The following is a 19,287-nucleotide window of genomic DNA, read 5'->3' as shown; positions in this document are numbered from 1 at the left end:
GTGTGCTCAAAAACAAGTACTATCTTCAAGTCCTAATAAATATTCAATTGGTTGATAACTATTCATTTGATGCTAAAAACTAAGATCAAGTATGTGTTGTTGTAATCGATCTTGTTTTACTATGGCATGCATATTTTTGTGTCCAAGTACATTATTTCCTTTTTTAAATAATTTGGTAAATTCATGACATATTAATGTATTCTATAAAACCTATTTAGTTTGAATTAATTTTAGTAGGCCAAATATTGTTTTGTTTTCTTAAACCCCCATGTCATGTGGTGCAACTGTCCGAACAAATGAACAGACTAAGAAAATTATTTAAAAGGTGTCTTAATACTAAAAATTTGGCACCTATGGCATCATTTTAGGTTTACAACCTTTCATGTAAACACATTTTATAGATATCAGTAGTTTTAAAGCTGTTGAGATAATTGAAAAACTTTTGTCCTGCAATTTGTATGTTTTCAAATGTCAGGGTGGCACAATGGCAAACATTGCTCTTTTATTATGAATTGACAAGGTAATAACAGTAAACATGATAATGCGTCATCCAGAGGAGCCCAACTGATCCCTGTGGCAGTAAAAATGTTTGTAGAGCTCTCTCATATACTGGTAAAACCTGCTAATTTCAAGTATGGGACGGTTGGTACACTTTCCATGTCAGGTGGTACAACTGCAATTTATACATACAACTATTTGGTTATACTGCCTGACATAAAAACAGTCAAAAATTATTTAAACACATTGACATGTTTTTTAACAACTGAAACTGGTTTAAACACATTGAAAAAAAAATGCTTTACATCAGTTTTGAAGCTTTATTTGTCAGTGACCCATATAGACACCAGCTATCCCAATCTGTTTCAGTTCTACTGAATCCATTATATCACATTGCTTTTTTGAGTATTAAAGGGCACAGATTCCACGTTTTGTGATAACTGATAGATATGTTCGATAATATCTAGAAAATCACAGATCTTGAAAGGAGGTGATTACAAATGTATCCCATGTCTGTTTTCTCCTCATCTCAGAAGATTTGACCTTTTCATAACCATTACAATTAAAAAATTTCATAATTTTGATGCAAATATTTGGGTAGCTAAATATGTGTATTCATTAACTAATTTGAATTAGGCCTACATAATATTATTTATTTCCACATTTTCTGCACTGTTGCAGATTTTGTTTTATAAATAAATGTTTGTCTGATTCATTTTTAAGTTTAACTAGCCTAAATGTATTTATTGCATTTTCAGATTAGGCACCACTTTTTCCTTTAAACAGTTTTCACGTGTTAAACAAAATATTTTCATAGCATTTAGTAGCTTCAGTATTGTAATAGTGACTAATATATTTAAATCTAAATGTGTAAGTATTCATTATGCTAGTAAAAAAAAAGCCTTTTTTTCAAGATTTATTCATTTCAGTAAAACTCCATCAAATTGAATCGAATAATCCACATATTATGAATTAAGAATTTTAAATTAGAAAAGAAAATATAAAAAACTAGAGCTTAATAAAACATTTTTAATAAATCTTAAAACTTATTTATATAACAAATATATTATTTATAACATATTTTCATTTTTTTTCTTTCTTTTTTAATTTATGAATACGAATCACTTAAACTGAATGGTCCATTCCCCTGTCCCATTGAGATACAAAATGTTTTATTAAGCTCTAGTTTTTTTTTTTTTACTCATCTAAAATTCTCAATTCATAATATGAATAATATGTAAGGATTGTTCAATTCAATTTGATGAAATTTTACTATTACTGAAATGTGTAAATAAATAAAAAAAGGCTTATTTTTATGAACTAATCTAATTGTTTAAAAAATTGTTTTTGACTGTTTCAGATATTAACTATGTGCTTCTGACATGAAATAACATAGGCCTATTTATAAGATTCTAATACTTACTGTAAGTCAACTTTTTCACGTCAAGACTTTTTGTCTTTACTGTGCAATGTATCACGGGATATATATCTGGAGTCAGAGATCAATGAGAATAGCCCACTTCACCACACATGAAGCACGAGAGCTGACATTCATTAACCCTCTGTCCTCTGTCAACAACACTGAGAGGACGAGGAAGTGCAATCATACATCAGCACGGGTGTCTTTTTTATTATTAAACTTCAAACAAACAAAATCAATGTACAGTCAGAACTGCAATAATACATATGAAGAGTTCAGATGCAAAAGCCTCTAAGTGCCATCTGAAATTTTCTTCTAGAATGATCATTTTTATCAAGCTCGTATATTTAAGTTCAGCAATTTCACTTAAATGGCAATGAAAATAACCTCGTCATTCAAGTGAAATTACTGAACTTAAATATATATACAAGCTTGATAAAATGATCATTCTAGAAGAAAATTTCAGATGGCACTTAGAGGCTTTTGCATCTGAACTCTTCATATAGGCTATACATAGCAAAACATACAATCAGGGGTAGGCTATATTAAGGCTATGTAAATAGACCTATATTAAAGGACTCATATATAGAAATAGTTTTAATTGCTTTTTTATAATGTGAAAGGAAAATATAATCTTGATATATATTAGATTTTTTTTCCCCAAAAAACAAAAACAAATGTTGTGTTTTACATCAAAACGGTCGTCTCCGTGATCACTGTCCTTCGCGTGACGTCGCGTTATTATTCTCGTCATCGTGACGGACGTCTGTAGTTTATACCCCAACGCGACGGAATGTGTGTATGAATGTTTCACTAAACCCTTCCTTCTGATAGTTTGTGAACCCTAGACTGCAAAGACTGTGACATGAGTAGCATTAATTAGTATTTTCTGCTCTCTGGTGGCTAAATGGTAGTATTACGTAGTACGAATGAATTGCGTTACGTCATCACTCTACCGGAAACGTACCCCAGTTACTGATTATCTCACTACACACTACTGTCCTGTCAGCAAAAACAAAACTACAAACGTCTTATACTGTTTTAAGGAGAAGCTCATAATACTTGTTACTTTTTAACTGACGGCTATTGTGATTGAAACTGGTTACCAGTGTTTACGTTTTGCCTGTTCAGTCCAGTACCTTCCGCCAGGCAACAATTTATTATACTACTAGATGCATTTTAAATAAAAATCATTAGAATAAATGTATTACATAAACAAAGTTGCTTATATAACAGCAACGCTTGGTTTTATAACCGAAAAGGCTCTAGACTCTTCAGTGTGATGAATATTCATCATGGAATAAACACAAATGTCATGAACCAATCTACATCAAATGTTCATATAATTAAAAGCATTTTATTTTTTATTTAATACCTTCCTGACTATGCAACCATTTTAACTATCATAATTTTAACATTAAAGGCAACTCAAATCTTACATTTAATATCAAATGTCTGATTAATTTAGAATTTTCATTTAACATTTATTGCATTTTAAGGTTAAACACTTCTCTTTTAACATTTGGTGAGAAAACTTCCGTTATATCCTTTATACTGTTTTTGAAAAGTGCCACATAGTGACTTTTCTGCTAGACAAGTCCATTTCATGTTTAGTGGCATAGCATTCATTTAAATATGAGTAACTCTTCCAATAGCACAGAAATGACAAACTCCTTACAAGGAAATCCCATAATTACTTTACATAAGATATGAAAGTAACATGGAATAAAAGGCTTTGTGTAAAACATCAGACCTTAAACTAGATGCATGCGGTTTTATTTGACAATGGATTTATCTTGGACTCGGCAGCAATTCACAATCCACTGCATAACTCACAGCATTTAAACATCACAACCAGTGACCAGAAACATGCCAGTTTAGACCTCTCCAGCATTATGATGCAATACTGTCTGCACAAACCCAGAGAAACACCCAGAGCCATGTATCCTGAAACAAGCTTTACATGTAAAACAAAGGATTTACCATTTCCTCAGTCAACAAGTGTTTACAACTAGCCCACTACAGCTTAATCATTTGCTTTAACAGTTATTTTGTTCGTAAGAAAAGACCAAGCAAGGATTATATCGAGAATGTTTTTATTCCAAGAATTCCTCTAAGTGCTTAGAGCTTTACATAGAGAAGTAAGCACTGGGACACTCGACCTGCTCACACCGTTGAGTGAGCGAGTGTGTCAGTGTAGGCATGTCTGCATGTGTGTGTGTCTGTCTGGTGGTAACAGTTAGCATGTCTACAATGAAATGAACCACACAATTTACTCAAATTCAAAACACAAAACAAACCAAAAATTGAAAAATAAAAATATTCTGCGCTGGGGGTTACAGTAAAAGGGGCAGGGAGAGGAACCGTCACTGGTAAAATCCCAGTGACATTGCCATAAGGAGGTCAGAGGGGTTAACAGGTTAAAGGTCGTCATCTTCATCTGGGAGAGCTGTTTCTGATGCCACCTGGAAGAGACACAAACATTACAGATTAAACACTTTTTTGGGGGAGCAGAAGTAACTGACGGGTCACCTGAGTGTACACTTACTTTCAAGTCATGCTCATACTGTGCAGCAAGTGATGGGTCCATAGCAATTTCAGGTGGTGCAAGGGCTGGCATCTCAACAAACTCCAGATTAGGATCTCCAATCAGTTTCCGTGCAAGCCACAGGAAGGGCTTCTCAAAGTTATAATTACTCTTGGCAGAGATGTCATAGTACTGAGAAGAGGAAGAATCTCATTAATGGTCTAGAACAGCCTGACATGCAGTCTTTACTACAGAGGAAACGTGAGGGTGACCATTTTAAAACGGATCTTTTCTTCCACATTGTGACGCATCTGAGTTGAACTCATTAGGCTAGGGATTTGGGTTTTGGGGAAAGGGGAGGGTTTAAGCGGCTGAATGATTGGAGAAGTCCTGCATGTCACCAGAGAGACATTGTAACTAAACATTACAAACTCTGAATTGTTTTAATGAAATGGGCGTGGATGAATCGTTTACAAAAACATGCATTTCGAGCACAGATAGGGTGAATTATTTCAAAAGCTTCACTGTACCTGTAGATTCTTCTTACGATGGAAAACAATACTCTTTGCTTTGACCTTCCTGTCCTTGATGTCCACTTTGTTACCGCACAGCACTATGGGAATGTTCTCGCACACACGCACCAAGTCACGATGCCAGTTGGGCACGTTCTTATAGGTCACTCGAGAAGTTACATCAAACATGATGATTGCACACTGAGCTATAGAGAGAGACAGATGCACATGTTAAACCAGAGCTGTACAGTAAAGTGGCTGGAAAGTGTATATATGGTAAACAGCAACACACCCTGGATGTAATATCCATCTCTCAGGCCTCCGAACTTCTCTTGTCCGGCTGTGTCCCATACGTTATATTTGATGGCTCCTCTGTTGGTGTGGAAGACCAGGGGATGTACCTCAACTCCAAGTGTGGCTGAGACGACACAAAGAAACATTTAAGAGCTGCCCATCGCTGTGACTGTCGCACCAAAGCCACACATTCCTCCAGAATAGTTGCGTTGAGATGCCACAATAATGAAATGAGCCAAGACTCCAAAAGACTTACCAACATATTTCTTTTCAAACTCCCCAGTCAAATGTCTCTTCACAAAGGTGGTTTTCCCCGTGCCTCCATCTCCTACCAGAACCAGCTGTGGATGGGAATGAGTTTGCATGAGTGACCAACACTTTCCAAACAACCGGAATTATGGTAGTTGACATGACATTATACACCTAACTAATGTGATTTTAGTTTATGATTATAAAATAGCTTTTATATATTTCAGAATCAATATTAATACAAATTAAATTAGTTTATTTTTGTCCTTGCTTATAGAAAAGGTTGGTAGAAGTTAGCCACTTGCTCCAGCAGAGCATGAAACGTTATCTATGAGTGTAAAGCGACTTAACATCCCTTTCAAGTGGACGCGTGTGAGAGCGACGTGAGAATGAATGCACTGAAAAGCCCTCGCGCTACTCACATGCTGAGAGAAAGAGAAGACAGAGCTGCACAAATAATCCTTAAAAGACTAATCTCAATTCAAATCAAGCGATCTTCCAATTCGTCTGTCTATTAAACCGTTGAGAAAATCATATTGCAACATTCAAATCTGTCGCCGCTGACCCATGAAACGGCTTCACAAACTTTAACCTCACAGTATCATACAATTTTCTGTGATACAATTGTTAATTATCATAGAAGTACTGGATAAAAGTTAAGTTAAAATGTAAACAGTGATGTCTATGGTAGTGATAAAAATAAAGTAAATCAGCTTTTGATAGAAACTTGGCACTTAAAATAACGCATTTATCGATTACATTGTTTCGCCACTAGGTGGAAACAAGTGACTTAAATTTATTTGTTCTTGAATAATTTATTCAAGAGTATCTAGTACAGTATGACGCTTCTGAAATAAAACTCAGAAAGATGTGTACATGTACAGTCTTAAGTGTGTTAAGTGTGAGACTTAACTTTTCCCCATGGTCTACTGCAATACATCGCAATATCGAATCACAATATCGAATCGGGATATAGGTGTATCGTCCCAGCCCAACAAAACAGTGGCAGCAGGGAGACATAGGCTACTACTATATGAAACCATTTCAGACAATTCAAGGTTTTAAGTGCTTTTGTGAGCTTGATTGAAAAACTCAAAATACTGGTACTTAATCCTACAGCATGACATTTATTTAGGTTACTGGAAAAGGCCATACAGTGATTTACCCCTTCAGTCATCTGTGGCCATGATTTGGTGGAGAATTTGAAGGGCCCTAAGGCCTTGATGCATTTTATTTAATGATGTCAACTACAAATGAATATTCACTGTCTTACTTACATGGTAGCATTTTAAATGGCTGGTGAAAACAGTCACATGACCACAAAGATTACAAGTGGATCAGGGGCCTGTTCTTTAAATGTGGATTACTCCGTTATCTGGATTGTATGGTTGATTTGACATGATCCAGGATTGTTGGGTTCTTCGAAGATTATCCTGGAGTTGCCGTCATAGCAACAATGTTGTCAACTCAAACAGGATTTGATTGCATTTTTAAGTGGAGGTGTTCTTATAATAGTACTTGATTGAACCAGTGACAGTAATTTAAAATGATAATGTTGTGTATAGAGACAGCCAATTTTACTTTTTTTTTTTGATTTATTCCTAAGAGAATTACTACATTATAATTTTATTTAAGTCTTACACTAAGTAGTTAGTCTGAGCCATGCATTACTTTGAACAGCGACAGCTATTTTATGGGAGTGGCTTGATGCAGTGATATTGTCCATAAACTGTTGCATATATATTTTTCTAAATATAAGTTAAGATATCAGTGGTAACATTTGTGAAAAAACACAGCCCCATATTGAATAAAGTAACTGATTAATTTGCATTAGATAGATAAGATTCAAAAGTATTGAATGCATATTTTGTGCTATTTATTATTGGTTTATAAACCTAATTTGCACAACAGTTGCCTGGTAGTAAAATATTTTAATTAAACCATGAGTATGATGGTCTAAAAAAATAAAATAGACTTAAGGGGTCTTTGTTACACTAAATTTATATGTAAGTAGTACTAATATTAATAAGTATTGACATTAAGTACTATATTATTCATGTAGTTAGTTGTGTGTAACTATGCATACTTTAGAATTATAACTATAGAAAATGCATGTAACAATGACACTGCAAAATAAAGTGTTACCCAAAAAAGTTTGTTACATTGTACTATAACATGAAACAAGATGAAGAAACTGGAATTAAAATGGGTAAACCGAGATATACAAATATTCTCCTTGTGGTTTCCTGTTAATTTTAACCTATTTGTTTTTAAACATTTACTATAATTAACCGTTTTCCCGATGAATGCTCCATCACTCGGTGTCTCGAGGCGGTTCTCACGCGTATCTCTGCACTCGCTATCAGGAACAAGTCTGCTAATTTACATCCAAACGGTTAAGCAACTCATTGTGCTAACAAGCGAACAATTAAAACCCTTGATTATTGTAACTTAATTTAGTTTTAGAGTTAGCATTACCTTAAACTGAACTTGCGGCTCGTTCTCTGCCATGGCTGTTTGTGTGTGTTGGTCTTTGTGCTGCAGTCACTCTGCGGGAGAGATGGCGGGACGGTTAGTCACATCACACAAAAGGCCGCAACAATCACAAATAAACAACATAGTTACACAAAACTACTGGAAACAACACTTATCACGCATATTAAACCCGAAAGAGCGTATAAAACTCAAAAAAAACAAACAACTGCGTTCATAAACGAACAACTACCGCGTCTAAATAAAGGGATGCGCGCGAACACACGAGGCCGCTGCTACTGGAGCCTGAACTTCAGTCGCAGCCTGAAGGCCTCAAACAGGCCCGTCAATTTGGAAATCAATATATAGCGCATTAAAGACTGTGAAAACGAACGACAATCGGTTAAATTCGCAAGAGATTGGACCGAAGCAAGTGTTGTTCACGCGACTACAGGAGCCCGCCAGCATCGCGCGCTGCCAACAACTCACGATGGCGCTACGACACAGATGAGCCATGATGAAACACTCACAACTCCACATACGCGGCGAATAAACGCGATCTGAGCGACTTTTGATCACCTTAGCAGACGTATAAAGACTTTCAGGTGGGTTTTGTTTTCGGCGAAAACAAAACCGTCTCGTTGAAATGAGTTTGTGATGAGACGAGCAGCGTCGTTCCGCACTCACCGGTGTTGAAGTGATCGAGGAAGAGAGCAAATGGCTGCGCCCGCGCGGGATTCAGCGTGGCTCACATAAACGCTTCCGCCCCTACCACGTGACTCTCTGCTGCCGCGGGACAACTGCGCCACCTAGTGAAACGGCAGGTGAGATAGTATTGTCTCCCCTGTTGAGGCGTTTACCCGAGTGATACGGCTTTTGGAATGAGAAAAACCGTAGGGCGGGACTTGATTTTGTCCCTGGGGAATTGATTGGACGTTTGTGGGCTGCTATTGGTCGATCTCGTGTGAGTGACAGATTGTCCCGCCCTCGCGCCAGTAAACACGTCATCAGAGAAGAGAAGAGAAGAGAAGAGAAGAGAAGAGAAGAGAAGAGAAGAGAAGAGAAGAGAAGAGAAGATGCTCGTATAATCTCGAGTAGGCACTTATTATGAATAAGTAATTACTTCACAAGCACTATGTTCTATATAGTATGAATGCGTGTATGCCTATGAATATAATAGGGACGTACTACATTCGGCATGTTGTCATTATCATGTTACCTTTAATACCAGCAAAAGTTTACATCGCTTCACTGCCATTGACAAATCTTCTCCCGTGTCCTCGTGGGATAGTAAAGTGTCCATCATATGCACACTTCAGAGTCTCACTGGAAGAAGTAGGTCATCCGGGTACTTTTATCCTTCTCTTTTATGAGTAGGCTACTGTGAATTCGGACATAAGTTTGAATTTGTTACATACTGTTTTTCGACTACTATATAGTAGGGAAGTATGCGACTTCGGGGGCAGCCAAGATATGCTGCAAGGAGGTGGGGAGGTCATTATGATTAAAGATTACGAGGACAGATAAAAAAAAAAAATGTGCATGATAAATCATTTATAATAAATATTGCAATATTCCATACATTTCATAAGACTTTAAAACAGATAATATGATACACATATGGTGGCTGATTTAATGAAATACTTCAGCTACTGAATAAACAAACAATATTCAATGTGTGACATGAACGATAAGTGTATATACTGTGTGTGAAATATATAAACAGTATGTTAATATAATATATATGTTAGAATATTATGGGTGTGTATATATATGTGTGTGTGTGTATATATATGTGTATATATATATATATATATATATATATATATATATATATATATATACTGTATATGTATAGGTATATATATATATACACAGTTTATACAACAATGTAAGTATATTATAATATTAAAGGTCCCGTTGCATGCGATTCCATGTTTCAAACTTTAGTTAGTGTGTAATGTTGCTGTTAGAGCATAAATAATATCTGTAAAATTATAAAGCTCAAAGTTCAATGCCAAGCGAGATATTTTATTCAACAGAAGTTGACTACAAAAAACGGCTCGATTGGACTACATCCCTCTACATCCTGCATTGGTGACATCACCAGAACCGTTTCTTGACTAACCTCCGCCCACAGGAATGCTCCCTCAACTCTACTGGCTATTTGCGCACTTCTTATAACTTAGGCTACTGTGTTTACTCAGCTCTTACGGTGATTTTCTGAAGTAAAACTGACGCTTCATCTTTTGTGTGATGTACAATAAACTTTATTATACTCATCAGTACATGTTTGATCATCATTCAGACAGCAGACTTGTAGGCTATTAATAAATAATACAAGCAGATGACAAATACGTTATAATAACCGTAATTAAACTACTAAACCATACCTGTTTCATCTCTATACAGCACTCTGACTCTGTAGGCATTATTGTCCGACTCGAAATGAACACCGTTACTGAGAGTTTCTGATATTATCATCATTCCGTGAAATGAATTTGTCCTGACAGACTGAGCACGAGCTCATGAAGCTCCGCCCCCTGTGTCGTCCAGCAGCACCTCATTTGCATTTAAAGGGGACACACTGAAACGGCTCGTTTTTCTGAGCCCCAAAAAATGTCAATTTAAACATGCTGTAAAAAATGATCTGTTGGGTATTTTGAGCTCAAACTTCACATACACACTCTGGGGACATCAGAGACTTATTTTACATCTTGTGAAAAGGGGCATAGAACGGGACCTTTAATATTATACTTTTACTGTTACTATTACTATTAAGGTAAAAATAGCTGACAATAGTAATATTTGTAATCGGAACGTGGTAAATAGTTAAATTAGTAGCATTATGTTAAGAAACACACCATATTTTATTTTATTTATATAATTTCAATCACTTTAACAGAGAGTAAACAAATATGTGAATGTCCTACAAACATTTAGATACAAACATGCTTAATATGTGAATCTGATAATAACCTAGTAAGTTTGAATACACTGATCGATTTGATCTGTTAGTAATCTGACGCAGTGCTCAAGACACTCATCATCATGTTTTTATTTGTGTAGTTAAAAAATCTGATTTGAGCTACGAATCATGACCTGAACCCTCTTCAGCATCTCCCTAAATACTCAGACCAAGGCAGAAACCTCTTTTCAAATGTAAACATGAGTTCACAGTGGGAATTTACATTAATCACCGTCCCAGATTTACTGTGGACAGAAGTTGATTTACATGGGGGCACACCCACAGCAGTTAACAAGATATCTCTAAACTCTCCACACCTTATTAGCTTTTTGGTTTACTTCTGTGGGAATGAGACCTTTGTACCAGTCGCACTGAGACATTTCAAATGATACCAAACATAATACTGTCTGATAATCGTTCACATTAAACCATATAGATTTTTGGGTGAATTCGGGTGATCTCAGCATGAGAGGGGGGTCAAGGGAAAGAGATGTAGATTAGGATGATACTGAGGTGAGACTTTCTTCTTGAATGGTGATGCTAATTTCACAAGACAGAGTTCAGATGTTCATATCCTGAAACGTTCTTTGTCTTCTCTGGGAGTGCTCGTTCCTCAACCAGACTGCCCGGCAAGTCTTACCTAGTAAGTTTGAATGCACTGATCGATTTGGGCTTTTATATTATACTATAGATAATATAGAATAATAATATATAAGTAACAATAATACATAATAATAAAAAAAATACACTTTATATAAGCTAACAGCAATAATATTTATAATGCAAATGTGGTAAATGGTTACATTATTAAAAGAAATACACCATTTTTTTTCTTTTTTATTTATATCATTAAATCACTTTATCGGAGAATAAACAAATATGTGAATTTCCTGTAAACATTCACATGCGTAATATCTGCCCCTGAGAACAACCTATTATGTTTGATGCACTGCTTTAAAATGAACAGATAGATGAACATTCATTGTGCATTATGTTTTGTGCGTTTAGACAGCAAATATATTAATACTTTTTGTGGTTCTATACAAAGTGTCATTTTTAGTTTCAGTAGATGATGCAAATGAACTGATGTCGTCTGCTGTTTGTGTTTCTGTTAGCAGGATGTTATTTCTTCATCTGTACAGGCAGGGCCGGTTCTAGACATTAGGAGGCCCTAGGCAAAATTCATGTTGGAGGCCCCCCACCCGCCACCCCCCATAAAAAAACACTTGAAAACAAATATGATTCCTAACCTTTTTATTTATACAACATTTAATTTTAAAAGCAGTATATTTTTACTTACACAGTACATAAGTTTGGACACATTACTATTTGTAATGTTTTTGAAAGAAGTCTCTTATGCTCATCAAGCCTGGATTTATTTGATCAAAAATAAAGAAAAATAATATAGTGAAATATTATTAAAATTTTAAATAATGGTTTTCTATTTTACTATACTTTATATTTATGTGATGCAAAGCTGAATTTAGTGTCACGTGATCCTTCAGAAAACTTTATAATATTCTGATTTATTATCAAATGTTAGAAATGGTGCTTAATATTTATTTTATAACCTGATACTTTTTTTCAGGATTTTTGATTATTAAAAAGTTGTTTTTAAAAAAGTACAGTATATTCCTGTTTTTTCCTGTATTTTTGATCAAATAAATGCAGGCTTGTAGAGCATAATAATAAACTTCTTTCAAAAACATTAAAAATAGTAATGGGTCCAGACTTTTACCGGTACTGTATGTACATATTAATCAAACTTTATCTAAGGTAATGTCTTTTTTGTTTAATGAAGATGTTATTGTTATTGTTGTTGTTGTTGTTGTTATTTTGCTGTTTTATTCAATTTATTCACAGTTCCAGAATCCCACTAAGTGCTTTTATATTGCATTGCTACCTTAAATATGCTTTACACAAATCAAGTGGAAGAGAAAGACACGATCGCTACTGAGCAGAAAAAAAATATATAAACTGATATTATTGGCGTAATGTCAGGAGATGTCTAATCATCAGCAGAATTTAGAAGCCCATAGATATGAGATCCTTTAGCCTATTAGAAACATTTAAAAATGTTGTACTGTGTTGGCTTTTTAACTTAGAATACACACGTCTTGTCTTTTAATTTTGTAGCTTTTTTACTAGTCAGCTCCCGACACGATGTTATTCATTGTACGCGCAAATTCAAAGCGTCGCGTCTGGGCACGTTAATGACGCTCGCGCTCTTTTAAACTCGTAATAAAGCGGTGAATGATTTTTCCAGAAATGACGCTGATCTACAGTAGGCTACAAGTTTATATTTAGAATACATAATCACTCCAAAATAGATGACGACAACTCACACACCTGCATTATGAGCTGTGCTTCTTTGTGTGCTTATTAGGCTTTTGCCTCGCAGCACCTGATGGATGCGTTCGTTATACTTTCAGAAGCCGGCACCCGCTTTGTAACGGACACATTAATTGGTTTAACTGCAGTAATGTAACAGTCTATGGTTAAGATAAACATCGTCACTATTTTTAGTTAATTAATAAATATTGAAATAAATTGTAGATAGGACATATGTACAATTTTTTTTTGTCCCTCTGTCTGGGCCCCATCCCGCCAATCGGGCCCTAGGCACGTGCCTAGTTTGCCTTTGGGTTAATCCGGCTCTGTGTACAGGTAATCTGCCTGAATGTTAGCAGCAATCTCAGCTTCCCATCGGTCTCCGTTATTCAGCAGTTTCTCTTTATTATACAGCAGTTCTTCATGAGTCTCAGTCGCATACTCAAAATTAGGGCCCTGGCACAAAAAGAAAGGCAAAATGTTTTTATCAGTGTATAATATGAACTGTTTTGGACTAAATAACCCTCAGTGATCAGTTAAGTATATCAGTGTACCCAGACAGCAACATAGTTTCGGCCCAGATCCGGCCCACATCATGTACCAGATGTGGGCCGACACTATGTTGCTGTCTGGGTAACATTGTGTCTACACCGGACGAGACAAACCGTTGCAAGTCAATTTGTCCTTGATGTAATATATGTGTGTACCTCTACGATTGCGTCCACAGGACAGGCTTCCTGGCAGAATCCACAATAGATGCATTTGGTCATGTCAATGTCATAGCGAGTTGTTCTTCGGCTGCCATCTGCACGGGTCTCTGCCTCTATTGTGATGGCCTACAAGAGACAAAAGCACTGCTAACACACAGCCGGTACAGGTAATCACAGATGAGGAACATGCATGTGTGTGTGTGTATACCTGAGCAGGACAGACAGCCTCACACAGTTTGCACGCAATGCAGCGCTCCTCTCCGTTTGGATACCTGCGCAGCGCATGCTCGCCACGGAAGCGGGGAGAGAGAGGGCCTTTCTCAAATGGGTAATTGATAGTAGCTGGTTCTCTAAACAAATAACTCATAGTCATGCCCAATCCTGCAATAAAGACACAGAATATAATAATCATTTTATTATTATGTGTTTGAACAACACAACTTTATATACTGCAAAATCTCAGCATGCAAGTCCACATGCAAAAAAAGTAGCATTTACAAGAAGAAAAAAAAAAGTTAAAGTGCCCCTATTACGCAATTTTAAAGGTTCCTAATTTTGTTTTGGAGGTCTCCTACTATAGTTTTATAATAAACACTTTCATTTTCTCATAATATTGTAGCATCAGTTCTTTTTTCACAGTGTCTAAAACGGTTTGATAAAGGATTCAGTCTCTCCAAACTCATCCTTTCCGAGAGTCTGCTCTGCTCTGATTGGTCAGAGTGTCCAGTCTATTTTTATTGGTCTACTCTGCTCTGATTGGTCAGATGGCCCAGTCTGTTGTGATCGGTCTACTCTACTCTGATTGGTCAGATGGCCCAGTCTGTTGTGATCGGTCTACTCTGCTCTGATTGGTCAGATGGCCCAGTCTATTGTTATTGGTCTACTCTACTCTGATTGGTCAGGTGGCCCAGTCTGTTGTGATCGGTCTACTTTTCTCTGATTGGTCAGATGGCCCAGTCTGTTGTGATTGGTCTACTCTACTCTGATTGGTCAGATGGCCCAGTCTGTTGTGATCGTTCTACTCTGCTCTGATTGGTCAGATGGCCCAGTCTGTTGTGATTGGTCTACTCTGCTCTGATTGGTCAGATGGCCCAGTCTTTTGTGATTGGTCTACTCTACTCTGATTGGTCAGATGGCCCAGTCTATTGTTGTTGGTCTACTCTGCTCTGATTGGTCAGATGGCCCAGTCTATTGTTATTGGTCTACTCTACTCTGATTGGTCAGATGGCCCAGTCTATTGTTATTGGTCTACTCTACTCTGATTGGTCAGATGGCCCAGTCTATTGTTATTGGTCTACTCTGCTCTGATTGGTCAGATGGCCCAGTCTATTGTTATTGGTCTACTCTGCTCTGATTGGTCAGATGGCCCAGTCTGTTGTGATTGGTCTACTCTACTCTGATTGGTCAGATGGCCCAGTCTATTGTTATTGGTCTACTCTGCTCTGATTGGTCAGATGGCCCAGTCTATTGTTATTGGTCTACTCTACTCTGATTGGTCAGATGGCCCAGTCTATTGTTGTTGGTCTACTCTGCTCTGATTGGTCAGATGGCCCAGTCTATTGTTATTGGTCTACTCTACTCTGATTGGTCAGATGGCCCAGTCTATTGTTATTGGTCTACTCTACTCTGATTGGTCAGATGGCCCAGTCTATTGTTATTGGTCTACTCTGCTCTGATTGGTCAGATGGCCCAGTCTATTGTTATTGGTCTACTCTGCTCTGATTGGTCAGATGGCCCAGTCTATTGTTATTGGTCTACTCTGCTCTGATTGCTCAGATGGCCCAGTCTATTGTTATTGGTCTACTCTACTCTGATTGGTCAGATGGCCCAGTCTATTGTTATTGGTCTACTCTGCTCTGATTGGTCAGATGACCCAGTCTATTGTTATTGGTCTACTCTGCTCTGATTGCTCAGATGGCCCAGTCTATTGTTATTCGTCTACTCTACTCTGATTGGTCAGATGGCCCAGTCTATTGTTATTGGTCTACTCTGCTCTGATTGGTCAGATGGCCCAGTCTATTGTTATTGGTCTACTCTACTCTGATTGGTCAGATGGCCCAGTCTGTTGTGATTTGTCTACTCTGCTCTGATTGGTCAGATGGCCCAGTCTATTGTTATTGGTCTACTCTGCTCTGATTGGTCAGATGGCCCAGTCTATTGTTATTGGTCTACTCTGCTCTGATTGGTCAGATGGCCCAGTCTGTTGTGATTTGTCTACTCTGCTCTGATTGGTCAGATGGCCCAGTCTGTTGTGATTGGTCTACTCTGCTCTGATTGGTCAGAGTGTCCAGTCTATTGTTATTGGTCTACTCTGCTCTGATTGGTCAGGTGGCCCAGTCTGTTGTGATTGGTCTACTCTGCTCTGATTGGTCAGATGGCCCAGTCTGTTGTGATTGGTCTACTCTACTCTGATTGGTCAGATGGCCCAGTCTATTGTTATTGGTCTACTCTGCTCTGATTGGTCAGATGGCCCAGTCTATTGTTATTGGTCTACTCTACTCTGATTGGTCAGATGGCCCAGTCTGTTGTGATTGGTCTACTCTGCTCTGATTGGTCAGAGTGTCCAGTCTATTGTTATTGGTCTACTCTGCTCTGATTGGTCAGGTGGCCCAGTCTGTTGTGATTGGTCTACTCTGCTCTGATTGGTCAGATGGCCCAGTCTATTGTTATTGGTGTACTCTGCTCTCATTGGTCAGGTGGCCCAGTCTGTTGTGATTGGTCTACTCTGCTCTGATTGGTCAGAGTGCCCAGTCTATTGTTATTGGTCTACTCTGTTTTGATTGGTCAGATGGCCCAGTCTATTGTTATTGGTCTACTCTGGTCTGATTGGTCAGATGGTTTAGTTTGTTGCGATTGGTCTACTCTGCTCTGTTTGGTTAGACGGTTTAGTCTGTTGTGATTGGTCTATTGCTTACAGCGCATGTTGGAATCAAAATGCCTATTACCATATCTGAATTTCAGCTCTGGATCTTCCTCAGCACTTGATACAAAGTGATATAAACAGTAACAATGGCGTCGGTTTTACTGTATCAGTCCGAGCCGATAAGTCCTCATCATTTTCGAAGTCCATGCAAAGTTGATTTGCTTTCGCCGCGCAGGAAACAGTGTCTTCTCAAAATGTCGACAACACTCAAGTTAGCGAGACTGGAATTACATAATAGGGGCACTTTTTAAACAAGCATTATCCACACAGACCCCTGAAAAGTTCGGTCCACAGAAGTGTTTGTGCTGCACGGTCTGTGATCGACTTCATGTCGGTAGGTAACTCTTCAGCATTCACATATTCTACAGAGAGACAGAGAGATGCATTGGAGGACACTGTGTGTTTAGGGTGTGAAAATGTGTTTAGGGTGTGAACATGTGTATGATCTTACTATAGCCTCCCCTGTAGACGGTAAGGCTGAAGGGACGGATAGGTCCAATCCTGACTGCGAAAGTGCCTTAATGAAATTAAACATAATTTTGCTTCAGTATGAGAATCAAACTATTCTACTATATGGTAAAATCTCTCAGTTCAAGGTCAAATTATCATTTTACATCATATCAAATAAACTCACTTGTGCGGCACGAGGAATATATTATGCGCAATGTCATCTTCATCCTAATCAGCCAAAGAGACATAAACAATTATGACAGTGGTGCAAGTATAGGCTTCTACCCCTTATATTGAGATTGAAACATACAGGCTGTATGCCAAATGAACAGATTTGTGTTATAAGCCAGCTGGTAATCTCCTTTCCCAATCTGTCAGACCTTAGAAAATAACTTCTTTCATACAAGTAAATTATTGTTTAACAAATGCCTTTCGTAAACACATCCACTTGTGTTTAGGTAGGCTAATCATTGTGTCATCTGTGTGGTTTATTCCATTTAAATTATCATGATGATATTTAGACAGCAAGCAGTCTAAATAAAAAGAAAGCAGTTTTATATCTGTTATAGTTTTTTTAGCTATTGCTTTTATTTATGTCTATTTATTTTTACCATTTACCTTTAGTTTACACATTTAAACCCTAGTGTCCCGCAGACTGTCCGTGGTCGTCGAGCGTTAAACTGCATGAAACAATGTAACTCCATTGATTACCTAAATTATTCGGAAATATAGGCCTATAATTATAGTTGTTGAGTGTTTAACTCACCGAGATGCTTCCTTCAGTCGGTCGGTCGGTGATCAGAGGATCTTGAGCTTTCAGTCAAGGAGAGCCGGTTGGTCACGTGGTGTTCCTTTACCGGGCAGCGTGACAGACAAGAGAGATTTACTTTTGAGAGGCTCATACACCGCATATGAATGGAACAGGTGAGAATGATATAGGCCTATATTTAACTGTTATTGTATTGTGTTTATTTGACTTTTTTTGTTAATGTTAATACTTTACAGTCATAGGCTTCTGATAGGTCAATACAGCTTCTTCCTTTTTTAAAAAACCTCTTCAAGTAACAAACAGGCATTATCATTGTTAAACACAGCTGCAATTAATCCAAGCAGCATACATTGAAAAGAAAAATATTAACAAGAAATAACCTACAGAAATATATAAAAACAAATGATAACAATTAAATTATACTTAAAGTCACCATGAAATCAAAATGGATGATGGGCTACTTGTTTTTTTTTTATGGAATATTACAGTGTTTATTATAAATTATTTATCCTTTTTATTTAGGCCTATGTGCCCTCGTAATCCCTCCCTCTTGCAGTGACATCTCTTTTCTTCTGTGATGATGTGTTTACTGGCGTGAGGGCGGGACAACCTGTCACTCATATCAGATCGGCCAATAGCAAACCACAAACCATCCAATCGATTCCCCACGGACAAAATCAAGTCCTGCCCTACATTTGGTTAATAGGTTGGTTAATAGAGTTTTCTAGCTGCACTAAATCACAAAATACCTGTTCACCATATTACTGTGCAGATCATTATTTTTGTACATTTCATTTACAATTTAATGTTATTTTTTAAAATAACTAGCTGCCTAACTTTGACAATAAAGGTACGGTCACCTTTACTGTTTTTCAACAAATTTTCACTGGTGAAATCCATTTATTTCAATAGGAATCCCACAATTTGGAATTTTGCGTGTGGGTGCAGATTTCGCAACAAGTTGGTCACATGATTTGAAAGTGACTTCTGTGTGAGCTGCGCTTCATACATTCCCTACACTATTGACAATAAACAATGAACCTTTTTCCCGTGAAATTTCTCCAAAATGTCACTAATGTGATGTGACTGCACCTTGGCCCAGTTCGCCATAACACCTGCTGAGTTGTGAAATTATCATCTATAAGGGGTTTGAGGAAGAATTTT

At 37.3% G+C, this 19,287-nt stretch overlaps 2 protein-coding genes across 3 annotated transcripts; both read right to left on the bottom strand.

The window, feature by feature from the left end:
* Window positions 1–3,997: 3,997 nt before the first annotated feature.
* ran (RAN, member RAS oncogene family) lies at window positions 3,998–8,855 on the bottom strand. Of its 2 annotated transcripts, none has more exons than XM_081382635.1 (7): window positions 8,660–8,855; window positions 7,979–8,049; window positions 5,508–5,592; window positions 5,250–5,375; window positions 4,976–5,163; window positions 4,467–4,637; window positions 3,998–4,383 (listed from the first exon to the last, which is right to left on the bottom strand). In XM_081382635.1, the coding sequence occupies exons 2-7, from the start codon at window positions 8,009–8,011 to the stop codon at window positions 4,339–4,341; spliced, it is 648 nt and encodes a 215-aa protein (XP_081238761.1). In that variant the 5' UTR covers window positions 8,012–8,049; window positions 8,660–8,855; the 3' UTR covers window positions 3,998–4,338. The 2 variants fall into 2 exon arrangements, with proteins under 2 accessions (XP_081238761.1, XP_081238762.1); XM_081382636.1 differs by having other exon boundaries at window positions 8,552–8,701.
* A 4,731-nt stretch (window positions 8,856–13,586) lies between these two features.
* Window positions 13,587–17,581, bottom strand: ndufs8b (NADH:ubiquinone oxidoreductase core subunit S8b; the record flags this gene model as incomplete). Its single annotated transcript, XM_081382110.1, has 6 exons — window positions 13,587–13,727; window positions 13,979–14,107; window positions 14,190–14,362; window positions 17,177–17,266; window positions 17,356–17,421; window positions 17,539–17,581. 6 exons carry the CDS (start codon window positions 17,579–17,581, stop codon window positions 13,587–13,589), a joined length of 642 nt encoding a protein of 213 aa, XP_081238236.1.
* Window positions 17,582–19,287: the final 1,706 nt, after the last annotated feature.

The sequence above is a fragment of the Scardinius erythrophthalmus genome (assembly GCF_964197995.2).
Source record: "Scardinius erythrophthalmus genome assembly, chromosome: 13".
In the NCBI taxonomy this organism is placed as follows: Eukaryota; Metazoa; Chordata; class Actinopteri; order Cypriniformes; family Leuciscidae; genus Scardinius; species Scardinius erythrophthalmus.
Note: the sequence above shows the minus strand (reverse complement) of the source record. Positions and strands in the feature narration are given on the sequence as shown.